Source organism: Podarcis muralis, chromosome 6 (assembly GCF_964188315.1).
Source record: "Podarcis muralis chromosome 6, rPodMur119.hap1.1, whole genome shotgun sequence".
Classification (NCBI taxonomy): domain Eukaryota; kingdom Metazoa; phylum Chordata; class Lepidosauria; order Squamata; family Lacertidae; genus Podarcis; species Podarcis muralis.
Window position 1 is genome coordinate 57697565 of NC_135660.1, and position 19021 is coordinate 57716585.

The window sequence follows — 19021 nt, forward strand, 5'->3', positions numbered from 1 at the left end:
TGCTTCCCTACTCAGTGATCTGTGTTGTAATGCAAGCTGCCTCCAGACTCTCGGTTGTATTCATAGTAAAAAAAAAGGTAAATACTCCAAATACTTGGAGTCCTGTAGTGATTTCATGCTCTTTATTGCAGCTTGTAAAACAGTGATTTAATTGCCCCCCAAGCCTCAGGCTTTTATATACATTATTTGCACAATAAGTCCCGCCTGATTGGCTGATTCTGCTTCCCTCCTGGAGCCTGATTGGTCTTCTCCTGCAAGCCAATCAGTTGTTGCATTCTAGGATCCTACTTGCCTATTGTTTTAGGACCCAAGCTTAGTACATAACAGTAAAGGACCCCTGACAGTTAAGGGGTGCGCTCATCTTGCTTTACTGGCCGAGGGAGCCGACGTTTGTCCGAAGACAGTTTTTCTGGGTCATGTGGCCAGCATGACTAATCCGCTTCTGGCTAAACCGGAAATGCCATTTACCTTCCCGCCGGAGCGGTACCTATTTATCTACTTGCACTTTGACGTGCTTTCGAACTGCTAGGTTGGCAGGAGCTGGGACCAAGCAACGGGAGCTCACCCCGTCGCAGGGATTTGAACTGCCGACCTTCTGATTGACAAGCCCTAGGGTCAGTGGTTTAGACCACAATAGCTTTAAGCAAATCATTCTGCAAGTGCAACATAATGATCTCCCCTTTCTCCATGCCCCCTAAATCTATTCTGGTGTTTTCCCCAAACCTCTAGAGCAGATTTGAGGATGAGCCGTGGGCGGGGGGGGGGGGGGGGGAGAGTGGAAACCTGTGCTTTGCTAGCCCTAATCCTTGCACTAATTTAGTTGAATACCACGTCACTATTTTGCAGGAGGGATTCAGGTGCATACCAGGAAATTTAGGTTTACACAATTAAAGTGGAATAAAATGTCACCCTAGTGCACCAACCTCCCTTTAAAAAAGAAACAGACTCTTTGTAGTTAGAAAAGTGACAGGGAAATGCACAGAAAAATGTGGGATGAACAAGTGTTTAATGGGGATACTTATAAATAACCAACTGGATGAATGCTCTTTGTTGTGTAACATTCCTGCAAACTAATCAGAACAAAGACCAGATAGAATTTAACCTCTGCATAAGCTTTGTGCAAGTAATGATGGATGCTCATTTGGATGTGGTCTGGAGACAGTCTTACCTAGGCTTATTCCAAACAATAAAGCTAGCTTTCTTTTAGCAGTCCTTATAAGCCTTCCTGTTGGGATATGGGTGGTGCTGTGGGTTAAACCACAGAGCCTAGGACTTGCCGATCAGAAGGCTCTGTGGTTCGAATCCCCACGGCGGGGTGAGCTCCCGTTGCTCGGTCCCTGCTCCTGCCAACCTAGCAGTTTGAAAGCACGTCAAAGTGCAAGTAGATAAATAGATACCGCTCCAGCGGGAAGGTAAACGGCGTTTCCGTGTGCTGCTCTGGTTCACCAGAAGCAGCTTAGTCATGCTGGCCACATGACCTGGAAGCTGTACGCTGGCTCCCTCGGCCAATAAAGTGAGATGAGCGCCGCAACCCCAGAGTCGGTCACGACTGGACCTAATGGTTAGGGGTCCCCTTACCTTTACCTATAAGCCTTCCTGGTACCTGGCTTTGAAAACAGCCTTCATCGATGCTAGACTGCCTCCTGAACCCACAAACAAGTGATTAAGCATCCTACAGTAGCAAGCAGCTTGAGAAAACAGCCATTACTGTTTCCTTTCCTCCATTTTTACCCTAGACAAACAACATGGAAACTGATCTTTTTAAATGTACGATACCCCTCCTAACTGTGCTAATGATTAATAAGCTTTACTGTAGTCTTAGGTCTGCGGGAGCAGAATTAATAGAAAATTGCAAAAGATCAGTTCTGTAGTCTGTACAGCATAGCAATTCTTCTTCAGATCCCTACATGAAAGCATTCAAATATCTACTCCCATGCACATTCAGGATAGGATCAGGGCCTCCCTGTCAAAGAGCAGGCCTGTTTGTTTCAAAATGACCATTTGTTTTAAAAATAAAAGCAGTCATGGGTGGAAAATAGGATCTGGGCTGTGATGCTGGTGGAAGGGAGGAAAATTAACCCCCTTTCCCCTTGTGTTATTTCCCTAGTCTAAAGATTTTCCCAAGCTGTTGTTTCCCCTGGGAGGGGGCACGGCTGAGACAGAAAGGTAACACCTGTATTACTTGCAAATGAGATAAGATTCCAAACAAGAATATCCTAGGGAATTTGGAATCAGTTATGGCTTCTTTTCTGTGGCAGCTATCAAGTGGATGGCACTTCACTCCAACAGCTGACATCTTTCTAGATCTGGCTTTTGGCACAGATTCACTAATCCAGGCCGACTGAAAACCACGAAGGACAAGAACTGAAGCAGATATGCAAATTGGTTCTTGGTGGAAAATAAAATCATTCTTAGATTAGCGAGCGGGTTGAAGTTATCCTAAATGCTCCTTGGAGGTGGTTCCCAAGAATGCAATAAAAATAGGGGGGGCAGGATGGAGTGCTAGATATTTGAAGGGGGAGGGGATTTCTACCACATGCTGAAAAGGCAAACCACTTTTAAATTTATATTGCAAGTTCTGAATTGAAAAGTGGCTTGCCACTTCAGCAGTGCGACTAGTTGCTGTGGAAACATTCAAGAAGCCCTTCTGTGTAGCTAATTCTCCTCCTCCTCCATGTATGCATATAGCTTCATTGCAGCAAGGTCACAGAGGTCAAATGCAGCAGCTGAGTTTGCATTCAGAAGCTTTTGAAGCTTTTTTTTTTTCTTTGCTGCGGTGACTGTAAAGTAAGAAAATGTGGTGCTTTGCGAAGATCAAGTGAACTGGAACAGTGGTCATCGAACAATGAAGTTTAAGGACCACAAGACTGGCTTGTACCCAACCAAGGTAAGTTCCACATGTTCATGTTGAATCAATCCTTTGAGAGATAACTAAAGATTTTATACAGCGTAAAAACTACTTTCTGCCGCTGCAGATGTTTAGGCTAAAATAATCAGACATTTGCCCCCACAAGCGAAACTGGCACACAGCCAAGCATTTGCCAGTTCTGCTTGAGCTGCAAAAATTTCACAGTGAGCTTCAGCGAGCAATTGTCACTGTTTTGCTGAGCCAACATCCATCATGCAATGTGATTAAATCTACAATCAGACCTTATGACAGAAGCAGAGCATTTGTATTATCAGAGAATCCATGTCTTGGTTTTTGAAAATAAGTGGCTCAGCATGGCTCCAGCAATTGTACAGCAGCACGAGACTGTTATCAGTGGTGGACAAGCCTCAGGAGATTTCCCAATTTCATATAATAATCACCACCAGCAGGAAATGCAGATCTCAATCTCCTTTCAGAAAATTATCAGCTTGGGGCTCTCAGGCGCACGAATGTGCTTCATGCCATTGATGTAGAACCTTTAATCTAAAGCAGGTATCTTCAACCTTTTCAGATCCAGGACCTAGTTTTAACCCAAACATGCATTTGGGGACCCATTTCTTAAATTTTTACCATACATTTGCCTGGTGCTAGTGCTCCTGTTGTGACCCACCTTGGATCACGACTGGGTCCCAAACCACCTGTTGAAGACCAGAGATCTAAAGGACATACAGGAAAGCCTGAAAATTTTGAAAGAGTAGTATTGCCAGGAAAGTTGCTCTGTGGTCTTAAGTCTCCAGCACTCTTTTGAGTAAGCCACAAATTACTAGGTAACTCAATGGAGCATTGGTCAGCATCCAATTTACATGTAAATGGGACACTGGGACTGATGGATGTTGTAGTCAAAAATATCTGGGAGTGACCAGGTTGATGAAGGGTAACATACACAAGGTTGGGTTCACAACTATGCCTTTTCATTAAGTAACATATATTATGTAAAAGGAGCAGGTATACTAGAACAGTAGGTCCAACATAACCTCATAGTAAGTGAAATGTAATTGTAGATTCAATTAGACAGAATCAAATATACAGCAGATTTGGAGTTACAAGTTGTACAGACCTATAGAAAGACCTTACTCAGTGGACAGAATCTGAAATAAATTATAGTGTAGCAAACAGCTGGAAAACACAGAATATCACTTTTCCATTTATCAACCCCAATTGTCCACATTGTTGTTCTATTTTATTCATATAGGTAGCAACCCTGTGCTGAATTATCCACCCTACATAAGTCAATGGGCCTGACATGTAAATGATGGTGGTTTAGACTGCACACTTGTCCTTGAAATTAAGCAGCAGATTCCATCAAAATAAAATGCCATCTTTGGGTGCAATTTCCATGGGTCTCTCTCGCTCTTTCCTTTTCGAATACCTTGCACGTTGGTAGAAAACAATGATAATGATAGCTGCAGCATTTGAAAGGACTATAAGGAGCACGATCCAGTATGAATATCCATAAGTGTTAGAGAGTGTGGCTTCTTTTGAAGGACCGCAAGGTGCAGCCAGCTCAACGGACAGTTCGTTCACTTCCACATTTGCAGGAAACAGAAACAAGCCCAGGAGGGAGCAGATGCCTTAAAAATAAAAAGGAAAGCAAATATTTCTGATATTAGTTTGGGAAAGTGATAGTAGGCAGATGAATATTTTTTTCAAAGTTCTTTTCTGTTGTCAACAAAATTTGCAGAATAAGGCTGTCAGAGGCTTAGGTGGGGTTGGAAGAAAGGGCAAGGCTGGTGGAGCGGTGCTTGAATTATCGGGAAATTCACAAGTCTTGACCTCTCCCCCCACCCCATTTTATCTAAATCATTGGTAGGGAATGCAATCTAGCCTACCTCACTCTCATTTTTTTTTTTTTTTATCACCGGACATCAGATTATCACAATTCAAAGGAAAAACATGTCCTTTCCAGTCTGCGCTCCAATGCCTGACACTTAACTTTAGTTTTGGAAAGCAGCAGAAAGTTGTGCTCCCACTGAAGCCTGGCATTTGCAGACTTACCTGTGTCAAAGCCCCACTGAATGCAGTGGGACTTGATGCCAAGTAAATACGCTCAGAATCAGACTGTAATCACTCATACAAGTGATGAATAAACCCTATTTAGGTATTATACAAATCTGGAAATACCACCATTTCCAAGGCTCTAAAGTCTGGAAAAAGCCTAAAATGGCATAAACTCAGTGCAGGGGTGCTAAATTTAGGACCAACTATCCTGATTTTCATCTGACACTGGAGCCTAACATTTTTACAGTGCTTCAGAAATCTTCCTCTACTGGTACCAAATCACTTCCAAAAGGAACTATTAAGCTGGAAAGCAGAAAAGTAAAGTACTCTGGTAGTAAGAACCATCTTTCAACAAAAAAAGATATTATATGGGAACGATCTAATGCTGGTATATTTTGTAACAGGCTCCCCCATTCCCTGTGAATAAATTCTTTTAGTCCAAAGCTTGCCGTTAGAAAAAGCAGGAGCCTCTTGAGACATATTTAGTGTAAGAACTGGAGTTATTTCAGTAGCGAGATCACAAGGATAGCAAAGTACATCAAAAGAAACCAGATGTAAGCCAAATAGGGGAATGAAGGGTTATACCCCCAGGGAAATATTTGATGGAGTTCATCTTGCATTCTAACATATCTCAACTTTCTGAAACGTCTAGAAATCTGCTCTCTCTGTCTCTCCCCTCCTCTACAGAACCTGATGTACTGCTGATTTTTCTCTTAGCAAAGTTTTGCCCTATTTTTGCAACTCCAGTTCTCATGCCGCGCCCTCTTCAAGGCTTTACTAACCTCACAACTTTTATTAAAATTCAAAATCTAGCAATGGTCTTGTGGTGATATTTCCTTAACAGGTTTGTTATGTTTTGGGCGGAAAATGTCTGGGAGGTTTTATGTAGGAGAGTGGAAACTCAGCCTGAGGCAAAGTGCAGATGGGATTTGTGTGGGAGACAGCTAGTACAGAATAGGACCATCGTAAAAGTAAATGCTAAAACTACCCTCTGATTGTAAAATAAATGACACAACGTTATATTGAAGAAATCTGATATCTGTATTTACTAGAGCAGTGTGACCCATCAAGTGACAGTTGTGTGTATCATAACTGCCACAGATCAGACATCACAGGTACCTTTGTTGGTCAATTAGGGAAAAGACATGCAGAAGTTACAGCAGCATAACACCTTTATTAGGACCAATATCACAAAGGAGCGATGGCAAATCAGCCATCACAGCAGCGTTGGGCAAGCAATTAAGCTTCTCTGTGCCATTCCCATGCTCTAGATTGCCTCCTGGCGGGACACCTGCTTCATGCCTGCATCTTTCTCAGGGGGCTAATAGCTTTGGGATGTGTGGATGATATAGATTGGGGGAAATTGTGCAGGGGGAAATGACTAATCCCTACTTTTTTCTCTGCTCTGATCAACATCAGAGTTCCCCACTGCTGCTTCAAAGTCTGAAAACAACGTCAAGAGAGCCACTCACAGATCTTGTGCAGCACTTCAGTTTGGGCCCTTAGATTACCAGATGAGAGCTGCATGAATCATCCACCAGTGCCAGGGCATCATGTTAGTTGCAGTTCCCATACACTGGTTTGAGGGAGTAACACCCACTGCATCTAAGCAGGAGAAATGCCTTTCCTCCAGAGGGCATCCTGGGATGTCACATTCTCCCAGAGCCATTTTGGACATTGCTATGTAATCATCGAGGCTGGCCCAAGACATTTTGCTGCCTGAGGCAATGGGTAAGATGGTACCATCCCATTTCATCCAGGCTTGTATCCAACAGTGTATGTGGAGAGTTCCACTCATGCAACAAGCCTTCCACTTCCCTCCCCAAATGCCCTCAAAATATGCTCCAGAAAGTTCTCCGACCCTCTGAACCAGATTTTTGGAGTACATATGAGGCTACAGGGGAGAGGAGAAGAGAGCTCCATTGCACAACTAGAAATCTGTTACTCTAGTGGAACAGCAGCTTTCATAGACTCCAACTGAACTTGTAGTTGTATCTTATTTAACCCTGATTAAATGACAGCTTTCCTTTCTCCATCAAACCTGGAAACAGGCTATCTTTGGGGATGCAGAGCAAGCCGGCTTACAAGACTCTGGATAATGGTGGGGAGATATTGCACTGCCATTGAACATCTGCCATGTGAGGCAGCTGCCTCACTCTGCCCAATGGTAGAGCTGGCCCTAATGAACATTTTCTTGTTACGTGTTTATTTGAATAATACCTGCTGACTACTGTTATCATATGGTTAGTTAATTTATATCTCATATTCCAATTTTGCTGCCATGTAGTGAAAGCAAATGCTCATGATTAATAGTTTTGTTCCAGAAGCCTAATCAAAGAGACTTCTCATTCAAGTGTTGCTAGTTTATATGCAACCTCCACCGTTCATTAAACCCACAAATAAAATGTATAATATTTAAATTTAAGTAGGGAGATGATAAAGCTGATGTATCTTTGTACAAATGGATTCTGCTTACACTTGTATTATGAGTGGAATACTGAGTTTATTTAAGAAATATTGGCTGCAATCCAAAGGAGCTGTTGAGATTTAAGCACTTCTTGCTTCTGCAGCTGCTGGAGCCGCTATTGTAATTTAAAAACTAAAACAAAAGAAAAAAACCCTGACTGCATTCAGTTTCCATGTGCCTAGCCATACACAGCTCATTGAGATTGCAGCTATTGACCGCAATACTCCAACTATTAGTCTTTCTCTGCAGTAGTCTTACATTTCAAGGAGATCAAATACAGATCAAATAATTAGAAGATAGCAATCTACAGTCACAATTCTGTTCAATTCTGTTCTGTTTCGAATATGAACTCGGGGGCATCTGAAGAAGCTCTACAGGGGTACCTCCATGAAAACTTTGAACAACCTTCCTTGAAAGATGGCTTGTCTGCTATTACTCAGTTTGCTCTGCAGTGCACACCTGCAGAAGAAATAGGTGTTATAGATGAATTTTGGAGGCACTCCCAATTTGCAGTTATTGGTATACTCTGCAGTGCACACACAAAAATGGTCTGCTGTTATAAGCCACCAATTTCTATAATTTATGAGAATGGTCCCTGTTGATCTGATAACTGGATATTTGATATACGTGATCTACCTGATGCAGTTAGTGCTGTGCCAAAATTTTCTCCCAGTTTTTAAACCATTGTGCAATCCCTGGTCCTGTATTTCTGCAGGAAGCACCTGAACCTCACTGTATTGCTAGAATAATCTTCCTGTGACTTAATCCATAGCTGTTTTTGTTTCTTGCAAACAAAAGGAGCATAAGGAGCCTTCTTACGCTGTCTTTCCATGGAGGGGTGTGGGGTTTTTGGGGGGTTTTTTTTAGTGTGTGACACTACAATGAGACTAAGTGACAAGAGAGTTCAGGTGTCTTAGTCTGGATTTGGAACTTCTTTTTCTGCGATGGCTGCCCACTTGTGGACAGGAGGCTCATTTGGTGCCATTATTACATATCTTTAGGCACCAGGCAAAAACTTTATAACCAGGTCTTTGACCTTTAATTATCAGTGGGCTTTTACTATCTGTACCTTTTAAAAGAGAGTAGGATGTTACTCATGGGTAGGCAAACTAAGGCCTGGGGGCCAGGTGCAGCCCAATCGCTTTCTAAATCCAGCCTGCGGATGGTCCAGGAATCAGCTTGTTTTTACATGAGGAGAATGTGTCCTTTTATTTAAAATGCATCTCTGGGTTATTTGTGGGGCATAAGAATTCATTCATTTCCCCCCAAAAAATATAGTCTGGCCCTCCACAAGGTCTGAGGGACAGTGGACCGACCCCCTGCTGAAAAAGTTTGCTGACCCCTGATGTTAGTAATGTAGTTATTTCCCTCCTTTGCTTTTAATGCATCTATGGAGGTGTTTGTTTGTTTGTTTGTTTGTTTGTTTGTTTGTTTGTTTGTTTGTTTGTTTAGTTGGTTGGTTGTAAGCCTCTTTGGGTTGCCCTGGACAAGATAAAGCAACTAACAAATTTAGTAAATAATAAAAACAACATGATAAAGAATAGAAAAAAAATATTCGTCCACTGTTATGTTGAGATTTGCACCACTGCACCACTTTTTTTTTTGCTTCAAACTACACTCTCAAAACAGCACTACACAACAGAAAAGATATGTGGGCTAAAGTTTGTGAGCTCCCTTGTTTAACATGATATTCTACGTAAGTCTCTCTGAGTGCCTTTTAGAAAGAAAGAAGCATTGGCCCAGAAATATGCTGATATATAAATAATTAAGCAAGCAGTTTCTTCTCAAAATCAGTTCATTCGCTACAGCCACACTGCCAAGGCAAAACACTTCTGCTACCTTTTAAACATCTACGAAATAGGTGAATTGTTTTCTAAATTTGTGTTGGAAAAATTTTTCATTAATGGCATCATCATCAATCGCAGGGATGCTAGCAAAAACTGCAAGTCATTAGCAGGAGTACCATTCTGACCCCTACTGCCTCAGAGGAAGCCCTCATCTCCCACTGTGTAACTCTTCCTGCCAGCTACAGATGTAAGCAACAAATAAGTATAGCATCTCAGAGGAGGGTTTCTCGGGCCATACAGCAAAATTGACCAGGACAATGTAAGTCATCTTTCCTGCTCCCAGGTATTTCATTCTCCCTATCTGGATTTTGAACTTGAAACCAAGGGAAAGTGGGTGCATGGTCTCACTGGCCTTAAACTGGCAATATCATATTTTTAAAACCGTATGTCCACACTGGCTTGGTCATGTCCACAGAATGGAAGACATACTCTGTGGGAAGCTGGTTTAAGGCATCAGGCCCATTGGCAGAGCAAATGTTACAAAGATATCTGCAAATGTAACATGAAGGTTGGCAACATTGACCCCACCTAGTGGGAATCCATTGCAGACGGCCACAGTGCCTGGAGACAGTCGGGTCACGTATCCACAAGCAGTGACCAGAGGAGAAATGACAGCTGGGAGGAACACAGAGAGAAGAAAAACCCATAGTGTACCCATAGTAACAAAACCAGACGCCTTTACCTGCCCCACCTACAATAGAACATGTCTCTCCCATATTGGTCTCTACAGCCACAGCAGGTGCTGTAACTCTCCAACGGTTTGACTTCACCCCAAAGGTGCATCCCTTCACTGTCTAATGAGACAGAAGGATGCCAACAACAACAACAGTAATGTATATTACTTACCAGATATGGAATTCCAGGTATAGACCCCAATAGGGCCCAAAAAGGTCTGGTAGGGGTTGCTAACGGCATTGTAGCATGTAAATCCAGAACTGAGGAAGGAGCTGATCAAACTAAGAACTAGCAGAATAATAATCACAGTGTTGAAACCCTTCGTTTTAGTATTTTCCAGCAAATCTACAACTGAAAAATAATACATCATAGTTAATATCAGTAGATACAGTGATTAATACTTCAGATGAAAATCACCTTGTGTCAACTGGTTTCTATGGATGGAATTTTTTTAAAGCTAACTATATAGTATTGCTAAGAAACGGGGGGGGGGGCTATCAAATATGATCAGACATGTCTGATTCTAGAGAAATTGCCCTTCTACATTGGGATTTGGGCAAGTTGACTTCTACATATTCTTGGATGTTTAGCTCTTTCAGTTTCTCCTCAGTCTTTCAGTATTTTTTTAAATTACTGTTTTTGTAATTTATCCCTGAAGTTCAAACATTTAGACATGAAGGAATACCCGTTTGAAAAACAGCCTAACTGAGCATGTACCATTGTACCTAGTAGAGTATGACAAGCTTCTAAGTAGATGGGCAGCTGCAAGTTTATAACTCTTGATGTTGCATAGAAAAAGATTATGGTCATCACAAAACTGTCTAGGAACTAAATTTCATAGTTATATAGAGGATATCAGAAGCAGTGATTCAGTTGATAAATGAGCCTTCCACACACACCCCTCTCTCTCTCGTGTATGAGTATGTGGGAGAGGAGCTGTGATCATGCTTGCTGTCCCCGTCATGGCATTCATATAATTTTATCTGAAACCATGCACCTATGCACATAGAACTGTGCACATTTCCCTGTTCATAGAAGGATTATGTGCATATACTCCAGGTGGCCTAGTGAATGTGCATAATGACCGGTTATTGCAGATATTAACCACTCAATTTATATTCCCCTTAAGATAAAATATCTCATTTGATAATTCCTTGCCCATCCATTTCCCACATTGTAGGAAGCACTTATTGAGAACTAAGGTACATGTGTGTGTGTCAAAGAGAGATTATAATTTCCTCACAAAAAAACTTATTCACAAGTATTTATGCCAAAGTAGAAGTGTCCATGTTTCAACAAGATATTTCAAATTAAATCTAATCAAGATTGTCTGTGCTGCCTTTTCTGTACCAGCAGAATGAAAACTCAATTCAAAGTATGTCAGATAAATATTTCAGAATAAAACCAGTTCATTCTGCCTATATTTGGAAGAGTCCAAGAAGCCACTTTTGTTTATTGCATCATACAAATCATTAATGGCAGGCTATTAAGAGCCCAGTACTTTGATAGAGCTTTGTATGCCTTGCACTGTTAACTTCCAAGACATAAAAGAGAAGATCAAGTTTACTGTTCAGTGGAGTAGCAGTCACAATAAATTTAGGGGATAATATCAGAGGTCTTTGTTAGTTTGCAGTGAGGCTACTAATTAACTGACCTTATAATATACAAGCAAATTGCTCTTGCCAGCAAATTCCTTGCAGCCCAAGAACTGTGGTATAAAGGCATCGATCTAATTCACGCTACAGAATTTTACAGCGTGTCTTACATTCTGCTCTCAGACACAACCTTCACCATTATCAGCACTGTGCTCTGTATCAACAGAAGTTCTATACAAGAGATCAGTGCCCAATGCAATAGAGAAGTATGTGGCATCAGGGGATGTGGTTTTGCAACTTCCATAGTATGTAAACAAATATATAAATTCATGGGATGTAAGAACTGCCATAGTGGATCAGAACAAGCTCTATCTAGTTTGGTGTATTGTTTCCAACAGTGCCAACCAGATGCTTCTGCACATTCACAAGCAGGAAACAAATAAAAAAAAATTCTCCCTGTTGCTTGTATTTAATATCATATAATTAAACGTATACTCTTGAGAGTCCCCTGGACTGCAAGAAGATCAAACCTATCCATTCTTAAGGAAATCAGCCCTGAGTTTTCACTGGAAGGACAGATCCTGAAGCTGAGGCTCCAATACTTTGGCCACCTCATGAGAAGAGAAGACTCCCTGGAAAAGACCCTGATGTTGGGAAAGATGGAGGGCACAAGGAGAAGGGGACGAAAGAGGACGAGATGGTTGGATAGTGTTCTCGAAGCTACAAACATGAGTCTGACCAAACTGCGGGAGGCAGTGGAAGACAGAAGTGCCTGGCGTGCTCTGGTCCATGGGGTCACGAAGAGTCGGACACGACTAAATGACTAAACAACAACAATTAAAGATATAGTGCCATTGAACTTGGAGGCTTTATTTAGACACCCATTGACAGACCTATGCTATTTTGGCACAGGATTTCTACAATTTCTTAAAGCTGACTAGTTTATGGCATTATTACAGAACAACTATGTTGTTCTAGTCTACCTGACACTATAGTTTCACTTACAAACTCTAAAAGACTTGGAACTTAGAAAATAAATCCTTGAATGAAGGAACTCAAAGTTTAGTAAACCAAATTTCTGCGAAAAGCAAACATTTGGGCTTTAAAATGGACTTTCATGGGAAACTGAAACCTACTGAGTGATTTCAAAGGAAAATAGCAGATCTCCAAAATGTTGTGGTCTTCATTTATACAATGTTCAGTAATTTGATGAAACTCTACATCAGGGGTCAGCAAACCTTTTCAGCAGGGAGCCTGTCCACTGTGCCTTAGACCTTGTGGGGCAAAAACTATATTTTTTTTGGGGGGGGGAGAGAATGAATTCCTATGCCCCACAAATAACCCAGAGATGCATTTTAAATAAAAGCACACATTCTACTCATGTAAAAACACCAGGCAGGCCCCACAAATAACCCAGAGATGCATTTTAAATAAAAGCACACATTCTACTCATGTAAAAATACACTGATTCCCGGACCGTCCACAGGCCGGATTTAGAAGGTGATTAGGCCGGATCTGGCCCCCAGGCCTTAGTTTGCCTACCCATGCTCTACAAAAGGGTGCTCACTGAGAAGTACCCATTGAGATCAAGACATCTGTGGAATATATGCTGCAGTCCTTCCATCCACAGGGCTCCATGATGAAGAAAGTGGATAAGGCAGTTTTTGCCAATCTCTCCTTACCCAATTGCATTCCCTAGCCCACCTGCCATGCTTTCCTGGAGGGTCCACCAACTCTCTCTTGAGAAGCATTTCATGGGGCACAGAGGTAATTGACCAAAATCCTCTCTTCCCCCTTTTCAAGTGGGAGTATCCCTTTAGCAGAATTCCGCTCATAGCAGATCTGGATTCATCCCATTATAAATCGTGGCACTACTTGGTGAAAAGCCTAGTGACAGGAGGATGCGAATGGTGGTTTCTCCCAGCCATTTCAGCCTTGGCTTTTCCTTTCTCTCTTTTTATCAATTATTCACTCGGATGCATTTGGTATGCATCCATCTAGCATTTTAGAAACTTTGCCCTTCAGAACTATGAACAATAACTAAATGAACAATTCATAGAATACCAAGGGCACTAGCTAGCATTCAGGAAACAAAGGAGAAACCTTGCTTGGACTTTGCTGTGGTGTATGAAGTCTAAATAGGTAAGGAGGAAGATACAACATTGTTATCAAATGATAACCGTGAACCAGATCTAATTGTATTCCAGTTGGCTCACTTGCGCTTATTACTGATCACACAGGGAAAGAGTAGACATGAAACTTTCTTTCTGTGAACTTCCTTAAATTAAATTAACTTAGGACCCAAACCAGTGCATATGAGATGTTTGGCCTATTAAAAAAAAGTCATACTAATATTATGTTTCATAATTGTCAGTGAATTATATTTAGCCAATGCTTTATTTTATATACAAACTTCTTTTATGTAGTTCTGCTTCTGTGAGCAAGGTTTACCGTGAAAACTGGCATACAAATAAATTGAAGATGAGAACATGTATTCCAGCAAGATCACTATAGGACCTAATAAAGTTGGCTGACATCAGGCATTTGTTCACCTGCTAATCTTCTGATGTAATAATTCTATGATATGCTAGCAATGGCCCTCTGCATTCTACACAGGACAAAATGGCCAGTCCTTGTGCAACAGAATAAATGGACACAAAATTTAACATCCAAAATGGTAATATCTAGTAATCACTAGGACATGTCAGCCTCCCAGGACACCCTGCTGCTGGTGTGAAAGTGGCCATTATTAGGAAGGAAAATTGGTGAATTAACACAAGACATGAAATTCTATCACCTATAGCTTGAATTAAGAGAATACAAATACAAACAGAGCTATCTTCCTGGAAACACTTTCTCTGTGACTATCTTTCAGCTTCAGCTAATTCTTATCATTTTCATGCCGTAAGTCATGGACTATTTTGTCAATTTTCTTTTAGAGAGTTTGCTTGTAACAATGTTTGCCATTCTTATTTTACAGCTCTTTGCTTCCTGGTGTTACTCTTCTCTTCCATAAAAGTATCCACATAAAGAAATTAAAGCCATGGTTCACAATACCCAAGTAAACAGACAGCATTAAACCAAACAGCTCCCAACAATAACTCTTTATATTTACTTGTGTAGATAGTTACCTTGGAAAGGGGTATCCTCAACACTAAGTCCATTTTGCACGTTCTTTGAACAAGATCCTTCAAAGAGTCCATACGTGATGAATATTGTCTCAGTGGAATTTACGTCACCGAATTTAATCTCACTTGAAACCCAATTTTTGGTTGCAAGAACAAGGCAAACTATCACCAAGGAGATAACACTGGTGAAAAAAGCAGAAGCAAACATCAGGGATTTTCTCTTGGATGGCATTTTATCAGAAAAGTGTTTTTCTGAGGTGCAGTAAGATTTCCCTCCTCGATTCTTAGTTCTCTAAATGAGAAATCCAGTGAATAGAAGCTTCACTTCTGCTGCTGAATAATGGGGACCCTGTTACTGGTATCTGCGTTGGCAGAAAGTCATGCCCATAAACTTTGAACTAACAGCAGTGGTAATAAAGTTGTAAAATCATTGAACTTTGGTCTGCAGCAAAGTGTTGCCATAGTGACAGGAAAATCACTCCAACCATGAACAGTAAAGATCTGAAAGGGCTGTGGCTCAGGGGGAGAACACCTGCTTTGCATGCCGAAGATCTCAGGTTAAATCACTGGTGTCTCCATGTAGGAAGACAACACTGAGCTAAATGGACCAAAGGCCTGACTCAATATAACAATATTCCTGTGTTCCTGTGAAAGCTTTGCATAATCAAAGAATTCATTAGAAAGCTCAAATTTTGTAGACTGAGTGTTGTTGTTGTTTTTCATTTTGCCCATATAGAATTTTTTGGCAATGTACATTTGGGGGGTGAAACTCAGCTTCTTGTCTGTGTTTGCTTTCTGAAAACATGAAGAAGGAATAGCAAAGGGTTAGTATATACACACATAGGGCCAATTCACTCTGTTGTTATAAATGTGTAAAAGACACAATGGTGACTTGCCTTTGGTCAGAGCTTTCTTCATTTGCTTCCCAAACGGTGGGGGAGATACCTGGTTTGCTCAGCATGGTAAAACTATGGCTTAGCCAGAGCTGCTTGTAGCTGCTTTGTTCCTTCCTGGTCCTTTTTACTGCCATACGTTACTGAGCTAAGCCAAAGTTTGGCTTACTAGTGGGGTAGGAGAGCTGAAAATAATGCCAATATGTTTCACATCTGGCAACCAATGCACTCCTCTGGTTTCAGATAGTACATGGGTAGACGAGCCTAATAAGCCCAGGACACAACTTTCCATGGCTCTCTAGTGACTATGGTGGCTCATTTATCAGAAGTAATGTATTTAGCATTAACTTTGGAAGTGTATACTCGATTCTGACCAAACTAAGCCTTCTTTTGCTCTAGGACAATGATGGCCAAACTCCGCCCTCCAGCTGTTTTGGGACATCCCTGACCACTGGCCCTATTAGCTAGGGATGATGGGAGTTGTAGTCCAAAAAACAGCTGGAGGTCCAGGTTTGGCCATCACTGCTCTAGGAGGCTTAGTTTGGTTATGGCCCCAGTAAGTCATTCTCATATTCTCAAAGATACAAATACAGTGGTACCTCGGCTTATATATGCTTCAGGTTACATACGCTTCAGGTTACAGACTCTGCTAACCCAGAAATATTACCTCAGATTAAGAACTTTGCTTCAGGATGAGAACAGAAATTGTGCAGCGGCAGCGCAGCGGCAGCAGGAGGCCCCATTAGCTAAAGTGGTGCTTCAGGTTAAGAACAGTTTCAGGTTAAGAACGGACCTCCAGAACGAATTAAGTACTTAACCCGAGGTACCACTGTAGTATAACACAGTGGCTAAAAAGTGATTGAGACAAATCTCTTCACTTGGCTGCTGCCCATTACGACATGTTAGGTGACTAACAGGAGGTGGAGCCAATGACAGATGGAGCCACTGAGGCTAAAGAAGAGGAAGTCATCAGGCAGCAACACCCCACGGACTGGCTCTAAGTTAGAAAGCAGGCAGGCAGGTGGAGCTCTACTTATGTCCGTTGCTATGTCCATGGGGCATTCTCTAGTGCAGTGTTTCCCAACCTTGTGCCTCCAGATGTTTTTGGCCTACAACTCCCATCATCCCTGACTAGCAAGACCAGTGGCAAGGGATGATGGGAATTGTAGGCCAAAAACAGCTGGAGGCACAAGGTTGGGAAACACTGCTCTAGTGGTTACTTGAATGTGGGGCTGAAAGGGTGGAGCATTAAGAAGGAGTGCTTTCATATTGCAAGGAATTGTGGGAGCTATGGGGCATATGAGTTAATGAGAAAATTAATTTTAAAATAAATGTATTTCTTAGCATATAATAAAATTGTAAGGACATCATCATGCTGCAGTTCACATAACCATGGATTGGTGAGGTGTAAAGGGAGAGGGTTTGGCAGTGGAGTAGGGAGTTTGGCAGGGGGCGGCTAGGTGGAGTTGGCAAGCAGTGTGAGCAGCAGCACAACCCCTAATTTACACATCATGTCAGATAGCCTCATTTAGAGCTCTGCATGCATTTTCACACTCACCTCTTTGTCTAAAGGCTATTTTTCACATTATGTGAAAATGCCAAAGAGAGTTATTTTTCACTCTCTTTTCACCTTACACTTTTCATAAAATTTAACACTTGGAATTATTATGTATGTTTTGAGCCATGCACCTTTCTCTTGTCTGTTCCATTTGCTTCAGGAACTACTCAGAATTAAGCTTTTCCGTTCTTTGTCTTTCCACACTCATATAAGTTTGCATCCTAGGGCTTGTGCAAACTGCCAGTTTACGTCAAGTCAGTATTGAACTGGAGTTGATTTAGTGTATCGTTTGCCTGCTGTCGCTACTCTGAAAGCATCTCGGTGCTGGTGGCTGTGAGGTAGGTTGCATCTCTTGGAAAAGAGAGCCCCCTCTGTGCAAGTATCTGGGTGTACAACTTGGGCTGCAATCCTATACAGAGTTTCCTGGAGGCTAACCCCATTGAACTCAATGGGGCTTACATTTTTGATTAGACATGAATAAGACTGCTATCAGTATTCAGAGAGATTCTCTTTTACTTTGTAAATAATCTAGCTTTTATGCCTTTTTTTTTAAGCTAAGCACGGTTCTCAGTGGTAAGAGGATGGTATCATAGCCTATCTCCCTTGAAGCCCATTCTGTGTTTCAATATACTTGTCCATCTATTGTGTCCCTCCTAATTTTGGAAATCCAACAAATATTAAAAATAGAGGTACGTGAATATTTGTATAACTCCAATTACAAAAAAGAGAAGGAAAATTTGGATTATATTGATGCAGGTTTTGATGTGTTTGTGTCCAATATACACGTCTGGATCAAGAAATGAAATCTGGTAGATCATAGCACCAAACTATTTCCTTTATACTGTAGCTGTTGTTTTTTTGATCTGTTTTTCATGAAGAACAAAATACATGGTTCTTGGAGCAATAGTATTTCATATAGGCTTTGAAAAGTACAGTTGAGTCTCTTTGTTTCATTATTACTTTAGTGGATTTATCCTATTGCCATCCACTATAATTACTGCAAATAACTACTTACAGGTGAAAAGCAGAATAAAACATTTTTTTTTGCTGTTGGCATGCCTGCTTTTCTGTTCTGAATTCATTCACAATGTAAGTCAGCTGCAAGTTAGAAATTTTCACACATGGGGGTGGAATTGACCTATCATTTTAATGTCTTGGTTATTCAAAGGAATAAAGGCGAACTGCTATGCTAAATGAGAAAACTGATATATGTTTAGCCCGACCATCAGATGACACAGCAGGAATCAATGAAATTAATGAATTGTTCAAAGAATTTATTAGGATCCCGATGAGAAGGGGGCGGGGGAGAGATTAGCCCCTCAGTTTATGTATGAAAATCACCAGAATTGTGCAGCAGGTGAAACTAACTCTCCAGCATGACAATCCCAAACCTTTTCTCCTTTGTAAGCATTTTTGTGGTATTTCAAGTTTAGTAAATAAGTCATGTAATTTCACATGTGGATTCAAACTAATATCGACTATTTTTTTTAAAAAAGCCTTGCTTCATACTCTGTAAGTGAAATTGCACAATACTAATTGACCACTACAGGGACGCGGGTGGCGCTGTGGGTAAAAGCCTCAGCGCCTAGGGCTTGCCGATCGAAAGGTCGGCGGTTCGAAACCCCGCGGCGGGGTGCGCTCCCGCTGCTTGGTCCCAGCGCCTGCCAACCTAGCAGTTCAAAAGCACCCCCGGATGCAAGTAGATAAATAGGGACTGCTTACTAGCGGGAAGGTAAACGGCGTTTCCGTGTGTGGCTCTGGCTCGCCAGAGCAGCGATGTCACGCTGGCCACGTGACCCGGAAGTGTCTCCGGACAGCGCTGGCCCACGGCCTCTTGAGTGAGATGGGCTCACAACCCCAGAGTCTGTCAAGACTGGCCCGTACGGGCAGGGGTACCTTTACCTTTACCTTTTAATTGACCACAGCATTAG

At 41.6% G+C, this 19021-nt stretch overlaps 1 protein-coding gene across 1 annotated transcript; it reads right to left on the minus strand.

Moving 5' to 3' along the window:
- Window positions 1-989: 989 nt before the first annotated feature.
- Window positions 990-15034, minus strand: CLRN3 (clarin 3). The gene is made up of 3 exons (XM_028729950.2): window positions 14643-15034; window positions 10088-10267; window positions 990-4500 (listed from the first exon to the last, which is right to left on the minus strand). The coding sequence occupies exons 1-3, from the start codon at window positions 14869-14871 to the stop codon at window positions 4232-4234; spliced, it is 678 nt and encodes a 225-aa protein (XP_028585783.2). The 5' UTR covers window positions 14872-15034; the 3' UTR covers window positions 990-4231.
- Window positions 15035-19021: the final 3987 nt, after the last annotated feature.

Coding starts and splice junctions, on each gene's coding strand:
- CLRN3 (XM_028729950.2), bottom strand. CDS start 14,871: ATGCCATCCAAGAGAAAATCCCTGATGTTTGCTTCTGCTTTTTTCACC. Junction 10,268..14,642: donor TGAGGATACCCCTTTCCAAG/GTAACTATCTAC, acceptor ATTATTTTTCAG/TTGTAGATTTGCTGGAAAAT. Junction 4,501..10,087: donor TACCTGGAATTCCATATCTG/GTAAGTAATATA, acceptor TTTATTTTTAAG/GCATCTGCTCCCTCCTGGGC.